Raw genomic sequence first — 25,550 nt, forward strand, 5'->3', positions numbered from 1 at the left:
TAGTCATGATATTTGCATTAGTACTATTTTTTTCTGAGGTCTTAAGGATGTATTTTTTATGAGACGAATCGAATCTAATTAGGCGGTTTTTTTTTGTTGTTTTGCTCCTTGTCATTTTTTGTCCTGTTACTTCATTGAGTTACCATCAAATTTAGTTTATTGATCCTGAAGCTTTATTCTGTGAGTCCAAACAGTTAAAATAGAACGTGGAAGCAGCTCGACTAAATGGTTCTGTATGTAGAATAAAATACAGGGTGTTTTAAAAGAACATAGAAAATGCATCGTTTCCGAAATACAGAAATACAAAACGTATATACACTAAAGAATTTCGAATGTTTTCAGGGCTGGTCTAAATACCCTTGGTATATTAGATTACCAGCAGCATTACCTGCATCACCGCAGGGGCCCTGCTTACCAGTTTAAACATCAATAATGTTCTAATAATTTATTATAAAGAAAACATATTTCCAATCGCTAGCCACTTTGAAAGTAAAAATAATGTTTTCTCAAAAATTGCTCGTTGAGGTTTGATATGCAATTCATTTAATTCATTTGATTCACATGTTGGTTTTATTGCATTCTTCTTTTTCTTAGTCACTTTTTAAAAACAATTTTCGATTCTGTTTTTGTAAGTGTGATGTGTATCCGCTTAAGTTTTATTATTATTACGTCAGTTGATTTAAAAAAATTTTTAGTTACTCAGGTTTTAGTTTTTCAGTTCTCCTGAAGTTAAATTATTTTTGAAAAGAGGAACTGCTAAATAAATATGTACTAATGGATAATGATAGTGTATAAAGGTAAATTAAAATAAAAATGAAATTCGCTTAACCAATTGGCGTAGTTATTCTCTATATTGCCACTTTTGGTCCGCACAATTAAACGTTTCTTTTATAGCATTATAAAGTCGTGCGTAACTCAGCCTTGGTCGAATAATGATTGTGAATATATGCGTATAAAGTTTAAGTAATTTTTATTTTTATACATACAATTTGCATAGTCTGCCCAACACTGAGGAAATTATATAATTAATTTTTAATGGTTTTTAGCAATATTACTCATAAGTAATTGAATATGCGGACACAAATGATTTGCAGATAAAAAAATCAGCTTTCTTTCTTCGTTTTTTGTATGTATAGTATTGATTTATATCAACTAGAATAAAATACATCATGCTATTATTTAATAGTCGAAAAACGCTAAAACAAATCTTCTGTTTATACGAAATTAATTCTTCTTTTTCTTCTAATTGTTCTAATTTTAAAGCAGAAGATTCTTGTTCCGTACGTACTTCGAAACACCCTACATCCCAACAATTAAAACGAATCTTTCTATGGACTTTTGTTTAATTGCAAACTCCCAAATGACCTCCCTGGTGTGCGAGTAAGTAATTCTTTTTTGATGGCAAATCTTTCTATTCAAAAAAGCTGAATTAAAAATAGTTTTCCTCAAAATATATACGCTCCGTGCACAAAAATGTCTTGAACGCTTTCAGCTTGAAGGGCGGGGCTCTATAATTACGGCAAGAGTTTTGTGTTTCGTGCATTTTTCTTTGCGCTTTTCTCACTTTAGAAATAATTTGCGCCGGTTTGATATGCGGAAATAAAATAGCTGTTATGCGAAAATTGTGGAAATTAGATTATGTTTGCTTGAAATTAAAAGGCGGTTTTTAGTAGGTGGTAGAATATTCATTTTACATGCCTGTTTCCTGAGTATTTGAATTTGTTAGAAGTTCTGCTTGCTAATTTTTGTTTGGAAAATTCGCCCACAATTGCAATTATTCTTTATTTAATTTCATCACAGTTGGTACCATTAAGGAAACTTACTCCCCCTAAAAAAATACTTAAAAAAATTCTCACTAAAATATCAAATGCATCTGCTGTATAAGCATATTTCTCTATTGAAAACATTTCGATACTTTACAAAATTGCGATTACTCAAATCAACTACTTTTACTACAAAATTTTCATAGAAAACTAGTAAAAAATATTTACTGACCGAAAAGCTGAAACTCAAAACAATTCTTTCAAGAATTTGAATATGTACTCTTACAAACAGTAAAACTTTTCAGTAACTAATAATTTAATAAGCGATACATTTTCCAACTTATCTGCGATGTCTCTAAGACATACRAAACAAAGCCAGACACAAATTCTCCCCGTCGGAAGAAAACTGCGCTCCATGTCTGCTGTCAGATGGTGTAGAAAGGATTAGGGAGAGGCTCAAACCTAAGCCTATTATTCTAGATGTCAGATTATATTATTACGCTCAAGTAATGGATGGTTCCGAGGAAGGGTCAAGATTGAATGATGTTTTATGATAATGAACTATTTAGTTGGATGTATGCAGTTTCAGTTCATTTGGCGAGAGTATGACGACATAGTAATAAATAATTCAATCACAATAAATTACTCTAACTGATTTTATGACAACATTCTGGAAGAAATGTCTAGACGACGTCGTTTTAACTGGTTTAGCGTAAAAGTACTATTTTGAGAAACTAAAAATTTTCATTTACCTGCATTGTAAAGTGAAGATGTCTGGGTTACCAGCCACGTAAATTTTTCAGGTAATCGCAAACATTTTGTAAAATAATTGAAACAGGAGTATTGAGTAAAATTAATTCTGAAGGTATTAAGCAACCAACTACAATGTCAACTACAGGTAACAATGAAAAATACCATTAATAGAGCTTCTGTTTGGTAGCATATTGCGATGCAAAACAGAATTTTCAAAGTGCGACAAAACATTTACTGTTGAACTTAAATAATCATTGCTAATATTATTTAAATTAAATTTCAACAAGTTGGTGTGGGTGAAAAGGAACCATTTATTAAAACACCACATATGAAAACATAAGTTTTATTTTAGTTACTTATGAAATAGTCCCAAAATAAATAAACCAGCAATATTGTTTTCTATATTCTGCTATTCTCATCTGTGTAAATACTTGGTACGTCTTACAACAACTGCAGCGTTAAAGTTTAAAACGGTAAAAGACAATAAACAATAAAAAATAACAAATAAATACTTGTTATAAATGTATACAAGGTGACAAGTTGAAAACTTGCCATGACTCCATGGAGGAAAATAATTGATTGCCGTTTTCGTAATATAGCAGCACAATAATGAGATTGTGCGTCACTTGCAGGCACAGTTTAAGTCCAATTAGTTATTTTAAATAAAAGAACTTATTAAGAAATACAGCATATAAGGTTTTAAACATAAAGTTGAAAATCACTCAAAAAGAACAAATTCAAACAGCATGACCAATCAGCAAATGTTAGAAATATCGTAAAAAAATTAAAATAGTAACAAAAACTATTATTTTTTAAGAAACTAATGGCGTATACTGCTATTTTCTTCAATGTTGCACAATTAATGTAACAACTCGTTTTAAATATTAATCTGACATTTTTATATTTGATCTGAAAAAGACACACAAAAATGATGAGACTTCGAAAAAATATATATTTTTTGATACTACGTTTTATACTAAGTACTTGTTGTACTTAAGAATAAGAAGACATAAATTCCTATACCTAAATAGAAGCATTTTGGATTTGCTGTTGCTAAGTCAAAATTTTCTTTCCGAAAAATTTCCGCAAAAGTCGCAATGAATAAATTTTTGTACTTGTAATATAATTGCTTTGTTGGTCGCTCTTCACATAAGTAAATATTCGGCAGCATGTCTATAGTCAGTGTCTGTACCTTTTAATATTAATTTATTTTAGCACGCCTTTTCGCCGATATTTAAATAAACCGACTAGTCGTCTTAAAATACCTTTCAGGTTTTTCAGCAACTAAGGAAATTACGTTCTTTTTTCGGTTCGTCGTTTTTCGTGTCTTTAAAAGCCACTTGCCTCGGAGCCAGAAACGTCGCTACAGATTTTACGGCTCTTTTTTCAGCACCCAATCCGATGTTCTTTCACAAAAAACGAATTTTCCTTCGCTTAGCAAACGACATCATATCTACGTTCCGTTTCCTAAAAATGACTAAAGGAGAAATAATAAGAGTATCCAGAAAAATTATTTCGAAATTCGCAAGCAAGTAAAGAAAACAATCAGGATCTGACCATTGAAGAATATTCTCGTATTTTGGCTTCGACGCTGCAAATACCACGCCAGTATAATTTCAGCATTCAAGTGCATGCGAACATGTAAATGAAGAATAAGACTCAAATCCATAATTTCCTTCGTCGAGCCCCAAATCCGATATAAATCACGAAACCTACTCTTTGCTAATATGTTTTCTTCACTTTGAGAAAACGCCATTCGCATTAGCAATAGCAGTAAAAAATAATCCTTTAATTAATTAACTTAATAATTATTTATTTTAATAATTATTAACACTACCTTTTAAATAAAAGGAGCCTTAAGAACACAAAAAATACTGATTACAAAATCAAATTTGTGCCACATGTTTAGGCTCATCAACAATTTTCTGCGTCATAGATTCGAAAAATTTTATTCTCCTGTACGAGACATCGTCAGAAAGCTCTTGAAAGATTTGCAATTGATGCTGTTAAAACTTATTCAATTTAGTGCATTTCAAATGAATTTGTCGTTTTTTTGCGGGGAAAGCCTGACGATTCCATAAAGTTGGGTTTATGGCAAACTGACTTTGAACTTCAATTTGAGCTGATTCTTCAAGTTGTCGTAGCGCGTTTTGTTCCTGGCAGCATGGGAAAATTTTTCTGAAAATTACTCTCAATGTAGCCGTGGCTTGTATTTGAACCCTCATATGTTTTATTGAAGTAGCAGCTGTTTTAAAAACAATGCAATTTTTTAACTTTAAAAAATTAAAAAAATTTACATTTTTTATTTATTTTTTTCAAAATCTTCATCCGCACAATTTTTTATATGTGATTTGTTCCGATTTAGCACGTAACAAATTCGCGAAGTGACGAGAAAATATTTCCATAAATCCATATGGTAATAATTTGACTTCAGTTGCAAAACATGCGACATATATCGACCCTTAAAAATGGGATAGCGAGTTTTCAACGAAAATTAAAAGTTTTTTTCCTGTGTAAATAACACGTGATTTAAAATAGGGAAGATTTTTTATCTTTAAAGTACGGTAATTTGGAAGATAATATCAGCGTCCTGTAGTTTAAAAGACATTTTTTTTGTCATCCAGATATTAACATAGTATTGTTCCATTCTCCTGATAAATTTGCAAATGTTGTATATAAAGATAACAGAGGAGAAAGAAATCACTACACCTGGTTTTGATTAACTGACAGAATTAATCATTTTTAAAAGTGCTTTTTTAGGGAGCCACTTAGAAGCTCATTGATAATTAAAAAACAAACATACTCATAACAGAATATTGTCCAATATTCGTTGTAGCTTTCTCCTAGCCTTAACATCCTACAACACATGCAATCACTAGATGCGTTACGGTTGTGTTTATGAAAGATTTGCTGATTCAAAAATAGCAAATTTCGCTCAGCTTAAAAACAATTCTATTTTTGAAGAACACTTTTATTGATTGTTAGTTGACAACTTTCATCGCCCCTATAATTCTACGACATCCACGTATTACGTGTAATCATTTCAAAATAGGCTTAAAGAGCTATCGACATATTAAATTCGTTCGTGTTCTCATATTTTGAGTTATTGTTCACTTTCAATGCAAGACAAATTTGTTTTCAAACTCTAATTGCCACCTTATTTTGCTAACCGGCAAAGTTCTAAATCTTATATTCTTCATGTCAATACGGATTTCTTATCGCAGGTGCGTTCGAGCAGGGTCCTTAATTCATGTTGAAAACTTTTCAAATTTAGTTATCAGATAAGCACTTAACCAAACTGAGAGCTGCTAGCACAGGATTATGTTTTAAATTAATACACTGTTGTAACTTTGAAAAGTGAAAAAATCAAAAACCATTAAAGATGTTATAGTACTCGGTTAAATTCTTTCGTGCTTAATGTACCCGATGTGTCATAATTATGGCAATTTTTGAAAGTAATGCGGTATTTCGTATTGATTTAACATTAAATTTTAGGTTTAGTGATTGTACTAGACATGATTCTACTAATGGAAAGTTGGTACATTTTATGTAGATGTGCAACATTTTCACAATATATATTTTTGTTATAAAAAAAGAATAAAAACAAACAAAACACTGAAAGAAAATTGCAATTTCTTCCTAAATATATTGAAAATTGACAAATTGGAATATGTTCAAAATATACTTATTGTGCGCCTGACAGAACATTTATAGGTGGGTACTAGGGTTTATACAAAACTCGAAATTTTAGAAAACCGGTTTTCGAATAGTAATTTTTCCAAAAAACCGGTTTTAACCGGTTTCGAATTTTTAGAAAAAAATGTTTTGCTTAAATATTCTGTAATTTGAACAAAAAATTTTAACAGAAAATTTAGAGTAATTAAAAGCAGTTTTTGACTGAAATTATTTACTGTTCAATTTTATTGATAGTAAAACTTTTTTATGCAATTTAGTAGAACAAAGAAATAACAGTTTACCAGGATTAAATAACTTTAAAAACAATTATTCGCTGTTAATGCATAATTTTCACATATAAGGATGTAAATATTTTTATAATAGCGAAACGAGTTATTCAGCAAAGGGTTCGAATAAATAAAAACAATATATTTTCATATTTTTATAATAACATACTATTTAAAAAAAACAATGTTATTAGATGCAGATGGATACTTAAACAATTATTAAACAACATTAAAAACAATTAGAAAATATATAACTGTGTATTAATCTATATTGTAAATTATAATCAAAGCCGAAAGACAACAGTAAATAAAGTTTCTGCTTATATACTTAATACAATCAATTTTAGTTTTAAAGACAATTAAGCAAAGGACCGAGTATTTTCGATTACGGGCAATTTTAATACAAATTTAAATATTCTATTTATTTTTTTGTTTAATGAAATATGATTTCAGAAAACAGAAGACGTCTATCGATTTGCTATTTAGCCGTGTCCTTAGTTTATTCACAAACGTCCCCGAAATAGAAAGCCTGATATAATGATTCTAATTTTTTTGTCCTTTAATTTGTGGCTTCCAGTGTCAAAAACTCTTTTTCTTAGAGTTTGAGTAGAGGTAGTAACTTCTGCCGGTTTCTTTAAATACTCACTAATTTTTCTCCATAGCATTTTTCAATAAAACATTGTCTGGCTCTTGAATATCGCTTTCATCACGTTTTTGAACATCACATTCTTCCCCTGTAGAGTAATCTTTATATAATCTTGATAATATTTGTCCGGATAACTTAATAATGTCACTTTTCGTTGCTTATGGATGGAATTTATTAGAAGATTTATAGCGTGTAATTTATTAGAAGATTCATAGCCTTTATAGCGTGTAATAATTTCTGACTAATTTCGGATTTCAAATTTTGTACTTCACCCAGAAAAAGTTCAAATATACCTTCACTTGTTAATAAATTTGAGTCTTGTGTACCTAAAGCTCCGGCTCCTAATTTTATCGGATCTAAAACTTTTAGTTTAAGGTTTTAGTTTCTCAGAAACGAGTTTTAACATTTTTTTAGCATCGCAAGTACTTGATATCGGAGCTAATCCTAAATTAAAATCTTTTTCAAGTTGATGTACGCTAATGTTTAACTATCTTCGATTTCCTTTGCTAGTCCATTCATCTATAGTTTTAGAAAATGTTTGCCCTTTATTCTTCATACAATTTAATTCATTTATAGTTTCATTTTTTACGGTTTCATAAAACTTATAAATAAGATTCATAACTCTACAATTATTTTGTGGTAAGCAATAGTTTCGTTGTTGCAATGGCTCTCGTATGAACGAGCTATTTGTTATGCAATTAATAGATAGTCCATCCAATGCAGCAAGCTTTGATATCATTTCTTCTAAACTAGTCCTTTTCACAAAGTTAAGAATACAGGGCTGTGTACTTGTTTGTGAACTCGGGCCGGCATCAGATTATTTTTTCTCGGTTATTTTATCGTGCACTGTTTTCAAGTGATTATGTAGACTGCTTGTGCTTGATCCTTTGCAAGTAAGCATTTTATTGCAGTAAATACAACGGACTTTTTATTTTTCTTCTTTTTTGAAATAATTCCATACATCTGACAGGACTACAAGACTACAGATAGACTACAGATAGAAAAAATATAAATAAAAATTTACATTTTCATAATTTTAAAATATGTTACTTATTTACATTTTGTATAATATCATCTATATAAAATATCGATCAATGGCACTGAACAATGAATTTATGAACTGTACATAAAGACACCAGAAGACAGACAACTGATATAAAATCTAAATTAATTCATTCAATAGACAAAACACACCGTTTCTTGAAATCATATCGGACTGATATGATTTCAAGAACCAAACCGCTTGCAACAGTGTTTTCATCAATCTGGCACAATTGCACAGAACATCTCTGAATCTGTACATTTGGATAAATTTGTCATTTTCATAATTTTCTCCAAAAACCCGGTTTTTAAAAACCGACAAACCCTAGTGGGTACCTACTCTATTTCACACTTTCTTTTAGAGAGAAGAGAATGAAACTCACTTCCGACATGTTAATTCAACTAAGTTCCAAATTTTCAGTTCAACGTTTCAGTGTAACATTGAGCACTATAACAACATATAAATAAAAAACGTTCCAGTTTTTAGTTTCCAAGTTAATCAGCGCTCCTGAAATTTTTAAACTTAATCAGTCCAACATGAAACTTACCAAATTAACTAAATTTGATTCACTTTACTCCTATTAGGGGCCCATAACATACATACTACGCGAAACCAGCAAATAATTGCATTGAAATTATGGAAGATTACAATATAATATCAAACTGGCATTATGGAACGAATTAAAGCTCACCAAACCAAAATTCAAATTTAATTTAAGGCCTGGCTGGTTTTATTTCAATCAGAGTTTATCCGTACGTTACATTTATTTTATTGTAACGATCGCAGTGGCAGTAATGCATTTCCAATAGCTATTTATCGGTGAAAATATAACGTTTATTCATGTGGAAATGTTCGAAACAAAACACGTTTGATTCTGTTATTTCAAATTTGCGCTTTCCATCAGTTATGAGAATTTGAAACATTGCCGAGATCCTTAAATTCGAAAATAACTGGAGCTAAAAAACATGAAAAACTAAAAAAGTTATTAACGCCTAGCGTTTTGCTATACAAAAAATATGCCTATGAATCAGCAAATTGTTTTAATGAAAGTTTTCTTTTCTAGTCATCTTTAGTCGATGCTATTTTTGATTATAAAGTAATGTGAATGTTTTATTTATTGAAAATTTAATTATGATCAGCTTCATAGCTTTATGCGGAGACGTGGTCAAACTGCTGCTAAAAAATGTCTGTCACCACAGTTTAAACACATCTATCTACATACTTTTATGGGAGCAACAATAGTTCACATTTTACAAGAGTTTAGATCTGCGTTGTCGGTACAGCAATTAATTTCATATGCAGTAATATTAGCATCCACAAAATTGGCATGAACTAGATCAATAGCAGTAGAAGTAGGTCAATATTTAAGCGCAAAGCAATTTTTTGGAAGACTCTCAAGTACACTTCTCTTCAAGCACCAAAAATTGTACCAACCAAAGAGGACCTCTCATTGCCAAATATGCATTTAATCGTTACTCCCGAGTCAGTATCAGTCTGTATTACGGCGGTACCGGTTTGATACGGTTTTTTATTCACAAACCATATTTTCACTTTTAGAAAATGTAGTTTGTTTTAACGTTTTTTAGGAATTTGCCTGAATTGTTCAGGATAATTAGGTAGTTTCGTTGGTATCTATTTAAGCTTTTATACATATATATTTACTATGTGCTTTTAAAATGTATTTTTACTCGTACGTCTTTGTGGATGTAAATTGAAAATAAGCAGACATTTGCTCAATTTTTTCTTATTGTAAAAGCTGATTTTGTGAGGCTGAAGTAAAAAATGTCTATGTATTTATACTGACAACAATTGAATTCCAATACTTAAATAGAAATTTCATCTGACTTACTTTCTCAATTTTCTGAAGTACTTTGACTTGAGTGCTAGGATATACGTAAAATCGGTAAAAGAAATACATCGCTTTGCATCGGGACCACAACAAATGCACGTTTATAAATCCATGCAAAAGCATGCCAATCCACGAGAAAACTTACGCAAACTCTGCCCTTTGTTCACGTTCTTTCCCGACGTATTTCTCTTAAATCTTGTCGCTGCGGAAATTGCTCCTGAGACTTGGCTTTTGCAAATAATTCCGGACAATATTCTAAGGGTCCGACGCCTTTTAGTTAAGGAACGACGCGCGTTATAAATAAGAAGTTAAATTTTCCTGAAACTTATGTTGATAACACCAACCAGAAGATGTAATATAATTTCTCACGTTCTATCAAGTTTTATTAGTCTCACGACGGCTGCGGCAAAGAGCCCATGAAAAGAGAAACAAGGAAATGATAAACAGAAAGTAGAAATGAGATATCACAGAAAGTGTCTTGTTAAGAATTGGTCGAGATATAGATCGTTTCACAAAAAGTCAACAAAATAGTGTGATGTTTATTAAATGGCCAGATTTCAACACATTATATATAATGAAATATATATAATGTGTATAATATAATATATATATAATAATATATATAATGCTAAATACATGAAACTCTATTAAAAGTTTGTGGTTTTTTGTCTTGAAATTTTGGGCAAATCATCGGATTAATCGAAGCCCTAATAACAACTTAGAAAATGTACTACGTTCCTTCTTTATCATTAATCACGCTTTATTAAGAAAAAAAAAATCAGTTGGACTTACTGTTAAGACTGGATGCTAAGAATATACAGTGTGCCTATTTAAGTTCAAATTATATGATAAATTTTCTGTTATTCACTTTACAAAAAAAATTATTCTTCATAAAAAGTTTTGCTTCAATTTCAAATTAGCTAAATTCATATAGACGTCAAAAGAAGTTCATTGTAGTAAGCCGTATTTACAAATAAAGTTTACACAGAAATATACAAATATAAAAACAAATTTAATATTTATATTCGAATCTCGTTCGTAACCCTTCATACAAATGATATTCTTTCATCTTCATTGGGCAAAAGAGTCTTGGATTTTAATTAATTTACACGTTGAGGATTTTTTAAATGTGTTTCTAAATTTGTTTGATCGGTTGTTGATTCATTGGCAATTAAAGTATTTCTAAATTCTTCAATTCAAGCTATTTTTTCTGGAAGATCTTTTAAGATAAGATAAGATTGGGAGTAGCAATGTTTCCAATCAGCAAAAAAGCTGGGTGACCTTGTATCTCAAGAACGATAAATTGCTCAAAATAAATGTTCAAAACATTCTCCAGAAGGCGGCATCTAATTCTTTCCGATTCAGATTTTATGATCAATTGATGAAAGAATAGCTCTTACAAAAGAACAAAGTAAGTCTTTACAATGATCATTTTGTTGGGGGCTCACATGACGATTATTATTCTTAATCGTATCAGGTTCTAATTAGTAAATTTTTGGAAATCGTCAATTTGCAGTTATGTCACATGCCCGAAACCTTAACATGAAAATAGAAAATAATTCTCTGATGCATTAATTAATGGGAAATAGTAAGCAATAAGTGAAGAAAGAAAATAGTAAGAAAGTGGGACAAGAAAACCGTCAACCATGAACTGTTGAATTTTATTCGTATTTTTATACACAAAAATGTAGTAAGACTTACATTATGAACCGTCTCAAAACCAACCGAGACAACTCGCGCGAAGCCCTGTTGAGTCAGGTTATTGCAAGAATATATTTTACAATGCATCTAAAGAAGCCGAACTTAGTTAAGAACATTTTTGCTGCACGCTGCTTCGTTCCTCTTCGCTCTAGATCCAGTTGAGTTTGCCGCGCACTTTGTCGAAATATCATAACCAAACTGTTCAAGTTACTACATAGTAATGCATAAATTTATTAATAATTATGGATTACTTTTAACTCATTATTCTGGTTTTATTAGAAGTACTGAGGGTATTAGAAAGACAGATAAGCCCGAATAACAACTTTCCTCAATGTTTAGTAGCCTGCATTGTTTTTCTCTTCTTTCACTCAAAAACAGTTGCAAGTTGTGCTGCACTAGGCAAGATCGTGAGACAACATAAAATATTTTTGGCTATAAAATCCGAACTGGGTGCTTCGTTTTACTTTCGCCAAGTCAGTGTGGCTCGACTGAAATTAATGAAAGAAAAGGACGTTGTCTGGGCCACATTCCCCAATGACGTTGGGCTTTAGTTCGGTCTGGTACGCGTTGTCCTTCAAGGGTTTCAATACAATATTTAACAGTTGCAAGATGGTGGCCTAAGACACTAAGCTACAGTCTAGAGTAAGCGTCAGCTTCAGAGTGGTGCCCGACATTTTGATGTGAGAGGATTCTGAAGTTAACTCTATTAAGATCTTGTGATGAAACATGACGGTTCTGTTGGCGCTGAAAGCTTTTACCCGTTGTATCAAAATTATCGGAAAATAGTGGCAGACAAATTTTGGATCACCGAAATTTTCATAATAACATAATAACTGATTTAATAACTATTATTTTCTCCTATAAACTACAGCACTATATTCCACTTCAAACTGAATTTAGTTCAGCTTATATGCATGAATTCCTCACATGTCTCCTACATCGATACTAGTTATAATCTTACCAATTAGGGAACAATTTCAAATGCATAATTGTTGCAGTGGTCGTTTGAATACGGTGGACGAACCGTATGAATATGTACGGACTCCACTGAAGCGACTTCAGGCTTCGATTCGAATGCTTACGAGGCTTTGTACTAATTGACTTAATATGGAACGCAATAAATTTTCAATCAATTTGAAACCGGCACTATTTGAATAACTTGCCGGGTAGGCTCAGTTATGTTAATTGTACTTTCTAGGAACGAAACTCTGGGATTTTAGGAAAATATGGGTGCTGAAACTGTAGAAAAGATCTGTCTTAGTGACACGCAAACTGACCCACTTTCTATGGCCATTGATCATAATGATTAGAAATTTCTTTCATGCAGGTTCAAATCGCACGCTTGTATGTTACACAAATGTGCTCTGCGTGCATACTCCCAACTTTGTAACGAGAATAGGCCACATGTTGGAATTCGGCTTTAAATGTTACACTTGAGTTACAAACTCAAAGTTTAAAAACTGTATCCATATCTTACATTTACTCAAAATTAATTTTACTGAAAGCCTGGTGATTGGGATACTTACTCAAATTACACTAATTTCAATATTATCAGAAATTCAGACGCAGTAATTGGTAAGAAATCTTTCCCCACATGTGCTTTTTTGGCACTTAAAAGTCACTACTTTAAAGATTACTAAAATATAGATGCAATTTTGGTTACCATTGGGTTTTAAATTTCATTGAAAAAAACACAGCTGCCTTCAGTGCGTTACTTCCATTAGAGGAATTTCTTTCTACTAAAATTGTATTTATTGCGACATTAAAATATACTATTTCCCATATGCAATGTTGAATGTGAAAATATTTTTTTAACCAACTTTAGTTAATAATTTCCATTAAAATAATTTTGTTTATTTCCTACGATATTTTATAGTCAAACAATAAGCATATTAATTAAATAACAGTATTACTTACCAATTGTTGTTATCAATGTGAGTGAATATAAAAAACTGGAACTGAAGCTCCACTTGTGTAAGTTCTGTTGATAGTACGACATAGTCCCAACTTGTGTATTATAACTGCTGTCACTGTTGCGGAGTGCTTTCACTAGTGCATCCTGAAAGAGCATCACTTCCTCAGCGGCAAGTTTCGTCCAGTTTTCCTTATACAAAATATTTAAGTCTTCTGTTATGCTCCATAGTCTGTTAACAGTGTCCGCACGAAGAATATCTATTTCGCTATTGTCAGTCTGAGGATTAGCTTTGGAGGCAGCCACTGCGGTGTCCTGGTACAAGTCGCCTATAAAATGAAAACATTTATCAGTTTTTTTACTAAATTTCTATGCCCTCACTAAAACCATTAGTTTTACGGCAAGAAATTGAACATTTGCATAAGCAAATTTACATATTTTCTTATAGGAATATTGACAAGTAACTCTATGGTCACTTCAATTCCACTTTTCGTAATGATTCCTGCTTTTTTCAGTGAATTTGTTCGGTTTTGTCTTCCGGTTATTCAAAGCGGTTTTATGTAGAACTATTAGTTCAAATTATATGACCTATTTCTCACGGTATTGTATTGCTGAGCTTCTATTTCAATTTATTAACTGCTAATTGTAGCACAGTTGGAATTTAGAATGTATAGAAATAATATGATATAGTTCATTGTAATGTGACCTTTGTCTATATCTAATATATAGGTAATCAGCCTAGTTCAATGTGATGTCTTGTCATTATACTAAACCGCTAAAATATTATTAATGATTTAAAGCTTTGAAACAGTTGATGAGGCAAGCATAATAGTATTTGAAACCATCGAAGGAAATCGACGTAAACAAACACCAATATATTTTAACGGCACAACTTTGCCATTGAGCTCAAATGTCCCGCCGGTATGAATTTATTCCATTTTTCTGTAAATTGCACAGGAAAAGTTTGACTACTTAAGAATACTTCGCACTGTTGAAACTATTACATATTTTTTCAATAAATCATCAAGACACACCCAAACGATTCTTTCATGAATCTAAAAATAATGGGTGATTACTTTGTGCCAATATTTTCCAAGGAACAGTATTGTACGTTGGGACGATATACATTGTGATAAAACGGTGCTAAAGTTACATGATCATCAATTATATTATACTTGTATTATTAATTCAATATGTAAGAATAATCGCACCACTCAGTTTTATCAGTTTTTGTCCAACAGAATATTTGTAAATTTTGTGTGTTCTCACCAACGATATTCCTGTTCTTTACTTTTGTTTGCAAGCCGAACCGATCTGGGCTTGCAGAAACAGTGACTTGGTTGAGTAAATAATTTGATATCATCTTATTTCATTGGGAATATATGAACTGCAAATATTGAAACTTTTAGAAACATGAATGTAAAACCTGCAAGAAGCGGAACATATATTTTGGGACAGAATATTAACAAGAAACATCAGCCAGCCCAAAACTGCCTGGCGTATTAAAAAAATTTACTTAAATTGGTATTTATATTTTAGTTTCATTTACACATGGATATCTGGAAAAAACATTCGGAAGCAAATTTATTTAGACTGGTCTTTGACGATTCTAAGATTAATTACAATCAATCAGATTTTCAGTGATAATATGATTCAAAATGCAGGCAGACCACTCAGTTTTGCTGGGTTTTGGAAGTTCAATGTTCTACCCAAGAGCACAAATTCAACAAAGTATTGCAACGACAATTTATGAAACAAAAATGTATTTCCTAAATGTTTAAACGGGGGTGAAGATGAATTCATATACGACTTTATATCCGATCGAAGACCAACAGCAAATATTGAAGACAAAGACGAAAAATCGATTTAAACTTTTGATCAGCCTGCGCCATCACATAATACTATGTGTATTAGAACAAGACTTTACTTTCTTCACCCCAGAAACATATTTGAATTTGCAATTTGCAATTGCAATTTGAATAAAAATTGAAGACCAAAGTTCAAGAATTGAACGAAAAAGTGTTTGAAGAACGCATATATTTTTACCGAAAAGTATATACAATATGGAAGGCAAAGTCCCTATCGTATGTGATGAAGAATGAGACAGTGATAAATCAAATAAGGAATAAACGTGTACGGACTTAAATGGTAAAAATAAAGGAGAAATTAAATAGTAGATGCTGTAAGGAGATTTGTCTTAAACTAATACAATAAGTACACACATACATTTTCTTAAATATTTAAATAAAACATTTGTTTCGAAATATATCTGGCTAATGTTAAAAAGTGAGAAAACAATGTAATAAATTGGTTAAAAGATTGAACATTCTACACGAGTGCAAAACAAAACACTCAATCAGTCGTAAGCTTTAAAAAGACAAACATTTACGCCAATATTTAAAAAATATCACGACGTTCATACTGAGTATGGCGTATCCAGCAATTTATTTTACTTTAATACCGACATGGTAGGATTTTATAAAGCGTTCATAAATTATGCCGAATTGCTTCTGCCATGTAACATGGTGTGCGCTAAAATGAATGTTACTGTTTCGAAGCCCAATAGCAATAAACTAAATTTCATCGGACAGTACTTTTAATTTAAATTTTATCCACAGGCTGACGAAAGTGAATTTAATTCGAACGGTGCCATCATTCATTTAACGGATATTTTTTGTTGGCAAATCTATCAAACTTTTAAAATAAGTATTGAACATTTTTATATCTACAGCTCACCTTCTAAAGCCATAAATGTGAAAGCTCCAATTATGGTGTACCCCAATACAAGGAAACATACGCCTAGTGTTGCTAGAATTGACGTCGATCTGGGACCTGGACATGAGTAGCAACAGCAAAATAATGATGGCTCTTTAGAATGGAAATCCTTGTGGTCATAGCAACACTTTTTTGATGAAGGACTACCTGAAAATAATAATGTTGTCCAGGTTTAGCTAGGCAGGCACACGCATACGCACAAAAGGAAATATTATTAGATTATTACAACAGTCGTTACCTGGAGGCGATAGTCGTCTCAGATATGTACTTTGATAATCTGAAAATGACGAAGACGGATCCTGATCTCTTATCATCTTGAGCAAATGTTGAACGCTTTCAGGATTCTTGGTCGGGACATTTAGATAAAATAGCTCTCAGGTACTCATTGAAATATTTCCTGTCGGTTACCTGTAACAAACAAATTATTTCTTTAAACTCACACTTCTTCTTGAAACACCAGAAATGATTAAATTAATTTTCATACATATAGATACTACAAGTCTTAATATTAGCTTGCAGAATTTATTGTTCGGCATTCTTATGATCAGAAACATGGATGGAGAGAAAATAAACATATGACAAACATTTGCAAAGTAGATGACACGATACAGAAACACTTTATTAAACTTGAAAAAATTAACGCAGCATAACGAATTATGTGACATGGAGAAAAGAGGGCGCTATAACGTAGTGATTTGAATGTGCTTTGGTTCACCAGAATTGTGAGCAATTGTGGAGAAGAAGTGTCTATAATTCTAGAAATCTCTAAGTTATAATATAAATATTATGCAGCGCTAAATTGGGAACTTGGTAGAAGAAAATAGTCACATTGTAATGTTTACGTTGGACTCAAAAAGTGTAAAATTTCCGGTTAAACAACTATTTCAGGGCAGAAAGACAGACTGGGTCGATAGCCTTTTTCCGTAGGAAATAAAGATTATTTATATATACTATATATATACAACTATTTCAGATATTATTATGTATTGCTATGAGCAGCGATTACGATGATCAAGCGTATGTTGAGGCTTTTAACGAAGAACGAGACAGTCGCGAAAGTCTCGATTTAAGTTAAACTGTTGAAATTTTTTTCCTGTTTTTTAGTGAGCTTTGTTAAAGAACCATCCCAGAGAACGGGTTTAAATACCAAACATTTTCAACCGTGAATGTTAGAAGAAATGAAAAAACGTGCACAAAATAATAATGACAAAATGATATGGAGCTGAACAATAATAGAGAATGGAAAATCGTACAGTTATTGAAAAACAGCTAATCATTTGTTTCTTAGTAGAGGTACTTTAGAATACGTGGGAACAGTTTTTGAAAATGGACCATAAACCAGTCTGCTCAAAGTTCTTAAGTTATATTTGCTTCTGTAAAGAAATTCAACATGAAGATTGAATATAGCTTGTAGAAAACAAATTACGTTTGCCCTCTTGTTTTTAGTGTTGTGATTTTACTGGAGTTAATATTCATTAGGGGTTGATTCAGTTAACCATTCGTACTGCATCAAATGTCTGTTGAAATCTATGAAAACCATAAAATCATGAAAGTTGGTTTTCATGCTTTTATGGAGCAAACGTTTGCTTTTATATGCCAATATAATGCAAACGTCTGTCCATGCAAAGTAAATTATACTGTATGAAATTTATCTACTTTTGATCTGTTCTGCCTGGCAAAATTAACCCTTTTTAACATTCCCTGTATTTTAAAAGTTATTGCCCTCTTTATTCTTCTTTTTGCTCAATATCTTATTCGTCTGTCGAATTATTGCTAGAGCTTGAACCTAATGCTTTTTCGGAAGTCGTTCCAGAGTTTATTAAAACCCTTTTCCAGGCTAACCCAACATCAACGTTTTAATGTATTTTATAGTTGCTTTAGTTTATTAGTTTAGTGAACAAATCATTCCTGTGTGATATTCTCGGTTATTTTTCTAACTATTTTGCAACTTATTTTTTACAATTTGCTAATGTGTTATCGTGGCAGTTGTTCCAAAAATTGACTTCTACTTGATATTTGTTATCGGGACACTTAATGAATTAATATATTTGTTTATTAAGTGGGTATATGCGATTTTGGGGATGAGGAATACAGTTGAGAGACGAAAAGTTGGAGCAAAATTTATGTTGAAATAAATTTTACAAAACATTAAAAGAAAACCAGATATACAGTTGGTATCTGACTATTTATTATATCAATCCACTTTATTATCATAAGATCCACTTAAAAACTAACTTAATTCGATTTTTCTATTAATGTTGGGTGATTTTTAATTATCAGATTAGCTACGAATATTTGGTGGCGACAAAATTAAGAAATATTAAGTAACCAGATGTGTTGTCATTTCGCAAATTTTTAATATCGAGAATATTTGCTGTTATATTTTATATTAATAAAATATCTGTGAGTAGCTCTGTCTTCATAGTTTCAAAAGTTATATGTTCGACTTAATTTTATATAATTTTAAAAAGTGTCTTTGCTTACCAGTAACATTTTCGAAGAAAACGTAAAGAAAAAAATTCAAACAGATAGAAAATGTCAGAAAAATTTTGGATGTTACAGTTCATATWAAATKTATTCCATAAAGGGTAATAAGTGTGTAACATGAAATAAGGAAMKTAAAAATTAAATTTTATTTTAGGAGATTCCCATTYCCTAGAAGATATTTCCGAAAGGCAGAAACAAATTACTCAATCAATACTTGAGCTTTAGTCATACAAAAACGTAGTCTCACACGTTTTCTGTACGTTGAAAGCGTTAAGTTCCGGATATTGTCCGGGTTTCGTTAAATGTGGTTTTCTTTATTCCTTATTGGTGACGTCGATTATTTTGTAAAACTTCGCAATAGGAACAAATTAATGCAACAGAAGATTTTTGAATTCGCTTCCAGAATTCACACTGGATTGTAGGCAACCACTTTCAATAAATGCAGCTTACAAAATCAGGCTAAAATCGTCGTAGAAATTTCAATTTCACTAGGGCCTACTCAGAAATTTAAGCAACTAATTTTGCGCGGATGAAACCGCGGTTTGCACGGCTTTCACCTGATTAGATTTCGTCTCCCAACGCTCCCCGATGGATCTCCGTTTATGCCCTGAATAAATTGAGAGCGGGATGCGATTTTGGCCCACGGAATTGCCATTGAAAGCTAATCGTTCACAACCATCTTTCGAGACTGAGCTTGCTAAGATTTCAGAATGGTACCTGCACAACTATGTAAAAGAATGGGTGCATTTCTATCATGCTAGATATACACAGTTTAAGTAAATATATAGTTTCCACCTCATAACATTTAAGTTATTGACAAAAAACCAAATAAAATCCGAAAAAGTCGGATAATGTCGGCCAATAATGCAGAAGGCAATCAAAACCCATTGGAAAGAAGAGAAAAATGTGATTCTTATTTCATAAAATCGAACAAAGAAGGAAAATATATATCCAATGTTCACTGCGAGCAATCGACTGATAATTTTTAAAACCGAACAAAGTTTCTTTTAGAATCCTTAATTGAACTTTAATTTCCAGTTAATAAAAGTCAACGTATAATATAAAGACACTTTCAATTTGACTAGAATCCTCTAAGATCTTGCGGTGGTTAATTATGTTCGAGTTGCAAATTCAGTTTGCACGCCATCTACCTGATTAGATTCCATTTTCGTCTGCACCCTAAAAGACCGTTCCTCTTATTTCAGTATTAAATGCCGGTTCTGACGTGATTAATCCGAAATAATTGCCTTTGGAAGAATGTTTCGAAAATCTCTGCTTGGAAGGTTGTTAATTCGCAAATAAGAGAAATTTGAAAGTGAATGGAACAGGTTCTGCTTTCGGAAATAAATAACAAACATGTTAGGGAAGTGCGTATTTAGCTATATTATTATGTCTGCAAATCAGCGTTAAAATTTGGTAAATGTTGCGTCTTGATTATGTAGGATTGAGACTTTTGCATTGAATCATATTATCAAAGAATGGTTATGGTCTATGTTTGACTGTTAACAATATGATAATATTTGATTAAAAACTAGAGCATTTTATTAAATTATGTTATATAAAGTTAATTATGAAATTAAACAGCTGAAAGGAAAAACTGACTGGATATTAGCCAAGACACATATTCAATACAATACATTGTAATCATACTCAGATAAATTATGAATAATCGTAGTTCTTGCAGATAATTACTGGAATTTTTGTACTTTTTGTGAACTTTTATTAATATGTTTTATTTAACGCCTATGGGATAATTTTATTTCGACATAGTTCAGCGAAATCAACAAGACACAAAATGTAAACACAAAAGTATACCTTGACCTTTCTGTATTGTATTTATTATCATCTGTTTGCATTTTAGCTTCCACCGAAAACAATAAATGTATGATTTATTTGTTGTCACCTGTCGGTTTATACGTATATGTTAGGCTAATAAACAATCTAAAGCTATTTTCACAAGTTTAGCATAGAGTTTAAACGACCGACAAACGGTTTATACTTGTCTGATACATTGAGCATTTTATTATTATACTGTTACTTTGTATGCGCTACCATACAAAGGCTGCCTTCCGAGTTAAAACTTCTATGCAATGATTTTTGATTAAAATCAGTAGCACAAAAGTAAGAAAAATAAGCATTGTCAGGATGAATGACGACCAGTCTCGGACGAAAAGCTGCCATCAGACCTAATGAGCAGCTTCGGCACCCCTCATTAGGTGTTACATTGTATTGTACTATAAAGCTTTTATAACAATTTCTCACCGAAGTTAAAACTTTAATCTGCAGGTCTTTCATAAAAATGTACACACAGAAGTTCATTGATATTGAATTTATTGTAGTCAGCTATTTATTTTATCGGTTTTGCTAGTTATAATATAAATATAAATTTACAATTTTATTACAAATGTCAAGTGCGCTACTGGATTTGTTGACAAGCTGTTCCTGTTTTATTCATTATTTATACAAAAAGTAAACGTTGCGTTTTTAGAGCAAATTTTATTTGCTTGTTGCTCTTGCTCAATATAATTTATGCCTGAACTTCAACTAACATAATAAAACTGTGTGTTGTTCATAGGGCATATGCCATGAAAAACAAGTACGTAATAGAACTAATTTATGCAACGAAGCGTGGACTGCTATTCACATAATGTGTTTTATAAATGAGCAATAATTAAAAGCATACAATTTAAAAAGTTGTAAATGAAAGGCAAAGTTCCAGTTTTAGGAAAATTAGAAGTTTTCAAAATTAATAGTTAACATGTTGCCGATAGTTTTCAACTTTACTCATTATACCATAGGTCCGCATCAAGGTGGCACAGATTCAAAACTTAAAAAAACGTATGATAGAAATAAGCAAAGCGATATGATGCATTATAAATTATATTCGAGAATCGCGTCGTAAGGGAATACATGTTGTTCAAGTTTTACTTACGAAAACCAAATTTATTAATTGTTGCCAATCGGTTATGTATGCATGGAATTATGCAAGTGATAACCCACCTAACAAAGGATCACATTTTGCATTATAAATAAATTGTTTTCTCTTCTTAGAAGAGTTTGTACAAACACGTTAATAAGTGTGCTAAGAACAAAAAATTCTACGGCATTGCTTTTTCATAGTCAAAATCACTTTTTCTTTATTCGCTCAGTTTGAAAGGAAACAGTTCTGTTTCAGTTTCCCTGTACAACTCAGAGCTTCCATTGAAAAAGTAAATAATTATAAGTAATAGTCATTTAATGAAACTAAAGCAGATTTCATCATGAATGTTTTTCATAAATTTAATGTGTGAATTAGAACAACGAAAATTAAAGAAATTGTTTAAAATCTAGGCCAGCTACTTCAAAATATTTTCAATATCATCTAACTAATGAATTTATTGCAGCTGATACTTGAATGGTATTTTGCTTCATACCATTACAGGCTTGCTGAAGAACTGCAAACTTTGAGTACTGCTCCACTCTATAACATCAATCAGTAAACATATTAGTTCTATTAGAGCACTTGCCAGTATTGCTTTTTATTCCATATTGGCCAGCTCGGTTAAGCAGGTGGTCCAAGTCACATTGTACAATTAAAAATTAAAATAGCACCTGCCTGAGAAACCTAACATTTAGTGACAAAATGCGATGTTTTAAATTTTGTACTGAGCATATGCACTCACGATGGATTACAAGAATTACCGAAAACACTAGTATGTTTCGATCAACCTACCTTCAGCAGATATTTTGTTTTTTCCATACCATTCAATTTTCCCAAATTTTTCAATGTTAAATATTCAGCAACGTATTGAAGAAATTAAAAATGAAAATAAAACATTTAACTTAATTTACATAGCACAGAAATGTTGTCGCCCTTTGTATACAACTAGCTGCACTTAATTTGGAAGCCAATTAAAAAATAGCATTGTTTCAAAGCAGGCAATATTATGATATTGGCCGTTTTAGGTACCAAAATTTTCCTTAAAACATTATTTAAAAATTTCTGAAATTGGATGATGAAATATAAACCGCAAAAAAAATACTCAATTCTATCAACCTGGAATAATTAACAGTTGTTAATTCTTTCAGTTCAAAACGTTAATTAATAATGCCTAAAGAAGAATTTTTTTAATACATAAATACATTAATACACGGCTAAATTCTAAAAGATTGTGTCAAATACAGTCAAAATAAACACTCTAAAAAGTAGCAATTATTTGTCTAGTAGATATTTTTGCGGATATGGATATTTCTAATAACAGGTTTGTCTGAGAGACTAGAGGTATCTCCAGTAAAAATCTCCGAAAAAAAGTACAATATTTGCTAACAATGTACGCAATAATAATTTATAAATTATAGCCTGGACTGGACTACAAACACGACTTTACTGCAAATTTTCTATTTTATTTTTTGCGCACTTTCATGTGCGTGTTTTTGGCAATAGGTAAAATCATAAATTAGGTTTTGAAAGGAATAGTACATGCGTACGTGCAGTTTGATACTATTAACGCATAAACATATGGAATCAATAAAATTCCCAATGTTTTGTTGAGACAAAGTTTCAATTCTTCCTTCATTGATAATCACATGTAAATGATAAATAATGTTAGTTATGAACGACGATTAATTTTTTTTTTTCGTCGTTCCATGGTCAAGCCATTCTCAAAGGTGCCCAACGTGAATTATCCATTTTATGCTTCGTAAAGTAAAGTAAAAAAAAAAACACAAAATATTCAGATGGAGACGAAAGTTAAAATCTTGCAATTAACCGTGAAAAACAATATAATTTAAATGTCCACTACGGGACCTCCTACAGGCCTCAATTCTTTTGAGGTAATTTTGAATGACTTTTCGGCAAATTACCGGTAATATTTCGCTCATAACTTCACAGATATTGGCTTTCAGTTGCTCAAGCGTCTGAGGATGGTTGGCGTAAACACGATCTTTCGTATAGCCCCACAAAAAGCAATCGAAATTACGAGTCCTGGAAATTTCTCTTGCAATAGGGCTCTAACTGCCGGTGTTGTGCGACTCGTTGCTCCATCCTGCTGGAACCACATGTCTTCCAGATCATAATCGTCAATTTCTACTCTAAATAGCATGCGTCCATAGCGCTCAGAATTTACTATTACGGCGCTTCCTTTATCGTTTTCAAAAAACAAGGGCCAATAACACGACTGGACGATAATGCACACTACAATTGGTCACTTTTTCAGGATTCAAAGGCCTTTCTGCGTTCACCTGAGGCTTTTGAGAGCTTCATATACCGCTGTTCTGTTTATTCACGTAACCACCGATCGAAATTCGAAAATTCGGTTCGAAAAATCGTCATCAACGGCTTGTTGTCTAATCATCCAACTTGCGTATGTTCTGCGTTGCCCATGGTCTTAAGGCTTAAGTTCTTGCTTCAAATCTAATTGTAAAATTTTGTTGAATTTTGTCTGAAAAAGTGTTGAGCACGTCGGGGAATCGACGAATTCGGGTCTTCCTCCACACTTTGATCAACAACAGCTATATTTTCTGCTGAACGAATGTTGGGATAATGCACAGGCCTTACAATATCAGTAACCGATCCTGTTTCGTCAAATTTTTCCACTGTGTTCAAAATTGTTTGTAATCTCCTAGTAAAGCCCTAAACGTTGATACAGCAGAATCATCATTTAGATAGTAACATTTAATAATTTTTACGCGTTCTTCGACAGTTAAACGATTCATGTTCCAAAATGGAAAACCTTTATCTAAAAGAAAAACTCTTCGGATGACGTTTCACTAAAAGCCATTTTACAAGTTTCCAAGCCATTTCAGAGAAAATCGCACATCTCCCGCTGTCACGCAAAATAACATTTCTCGAAGCTTGAAAGTTTAGCAAATTTTGGGTTTTTATTGTCGTTGAATTTTGTTTATGTCCAGTATACTATTTATTAATATAAGCAGTTTTCGGTGCGTCTGACCTATTACTTACTAAAATTGGATTGCAAGCAACCATCTTGACCATGCGAATTTTTCACTGTCTTTTCATAACTATCACAAATCTTTTACTAATATTTTCCGAGTAAAGTGGACGAAAAGTTTAAAGTCCAACTTGAAATTAGTCCATTAGTTCTGCATCGCTATGATTTCCGGGGTTTTGATTTACTCAAAGTTTTAATGGATTAGAGGGACCGAGAATTTTGTCCGTAGCCAACCTAAAACTACTTCGCTTTAATAGCGGTGGATATTTCCTATTTAAATCTGTTTTAACGTAGACCCTTGGGACAAAATAAACAGGAAGTATTGGGTGACGTTTTGAATTGTTCAAGTTTTCCCTCATTAAAAGCAAGCCTGGCTTTTGGCAATAATGAACACTGTGTCGAAACTGTTTGCCATAGATTGGTCGTTACGTTCCATATATATATAAAACCAAAGTTCCAATTTAGTTCATTTGAAATTGCAACACACTAAAACATCTTGCCTCAAGAATGTTAAGGATAGCTATATTTTTTCTGACAAATTGAAAATTTACTTTGAAAAATGTGAGTGTGAGTTATTCTTTGGTCACGAAACTTTGAGCTAATGATCAAAGAGCGAGTAGTAAAGGAAGTATCTAAAAATCCATTATCCTAATCTGTTTTTATTTTAAAATACTTTCTTCTCCTTAGACAGCTAAACTGTTACCAGTCTTTAGGAAACAAAAGTCCTGTT

The 25,550-nt window shown here is 31.9% G+C and overlaps 1 protein-coding gene across 1 annotated transcript in view; it reads right to left on the minus strand.

Annotated features, from left to right (window-relative positions):
• LOC109546660 (potassium channel subfamily K member 18) overlaps positions 1 to 25,550 on the minus strand; it is a gene marked incomplete in the record, with an annotated part of 306,039 nt that overhangs the window by 61,194 nt on the left and 219,295 nt on the right. The window contains 3 exon segments of the mRNA XM_048666691.1: positions 13,634 to 13,957; positions 16,365 to 16,550; positions 16,642 to 16,811. Of these exon segments, the coding sequence (XP_048522648.1) occupies positions 13,634 to 13,957; positions 16,365 to 16,550; positions 16,642 to 16,717 (586 nt within the window).

Source organism: Dendroctonus ponderosae, unplaced genomic scaffold (assembly GCF_020466585.1).
Source record: "Dendroctonus ponderosae isolate FM_Combo_2020 unplaced genomic scaffold, Dpon_F_20191213v2 Dpon_F_20191213_5, whole genome shotgun sequence".
In the NCBI taxonomy this organism is placed as follows: domain Eukaryota; kingdom Metazoa; phylum Arthropoda; class Insecta; order Coleoptera; family Curculionidae; genus Dendroctonus; species Dendroctonus ponderosae.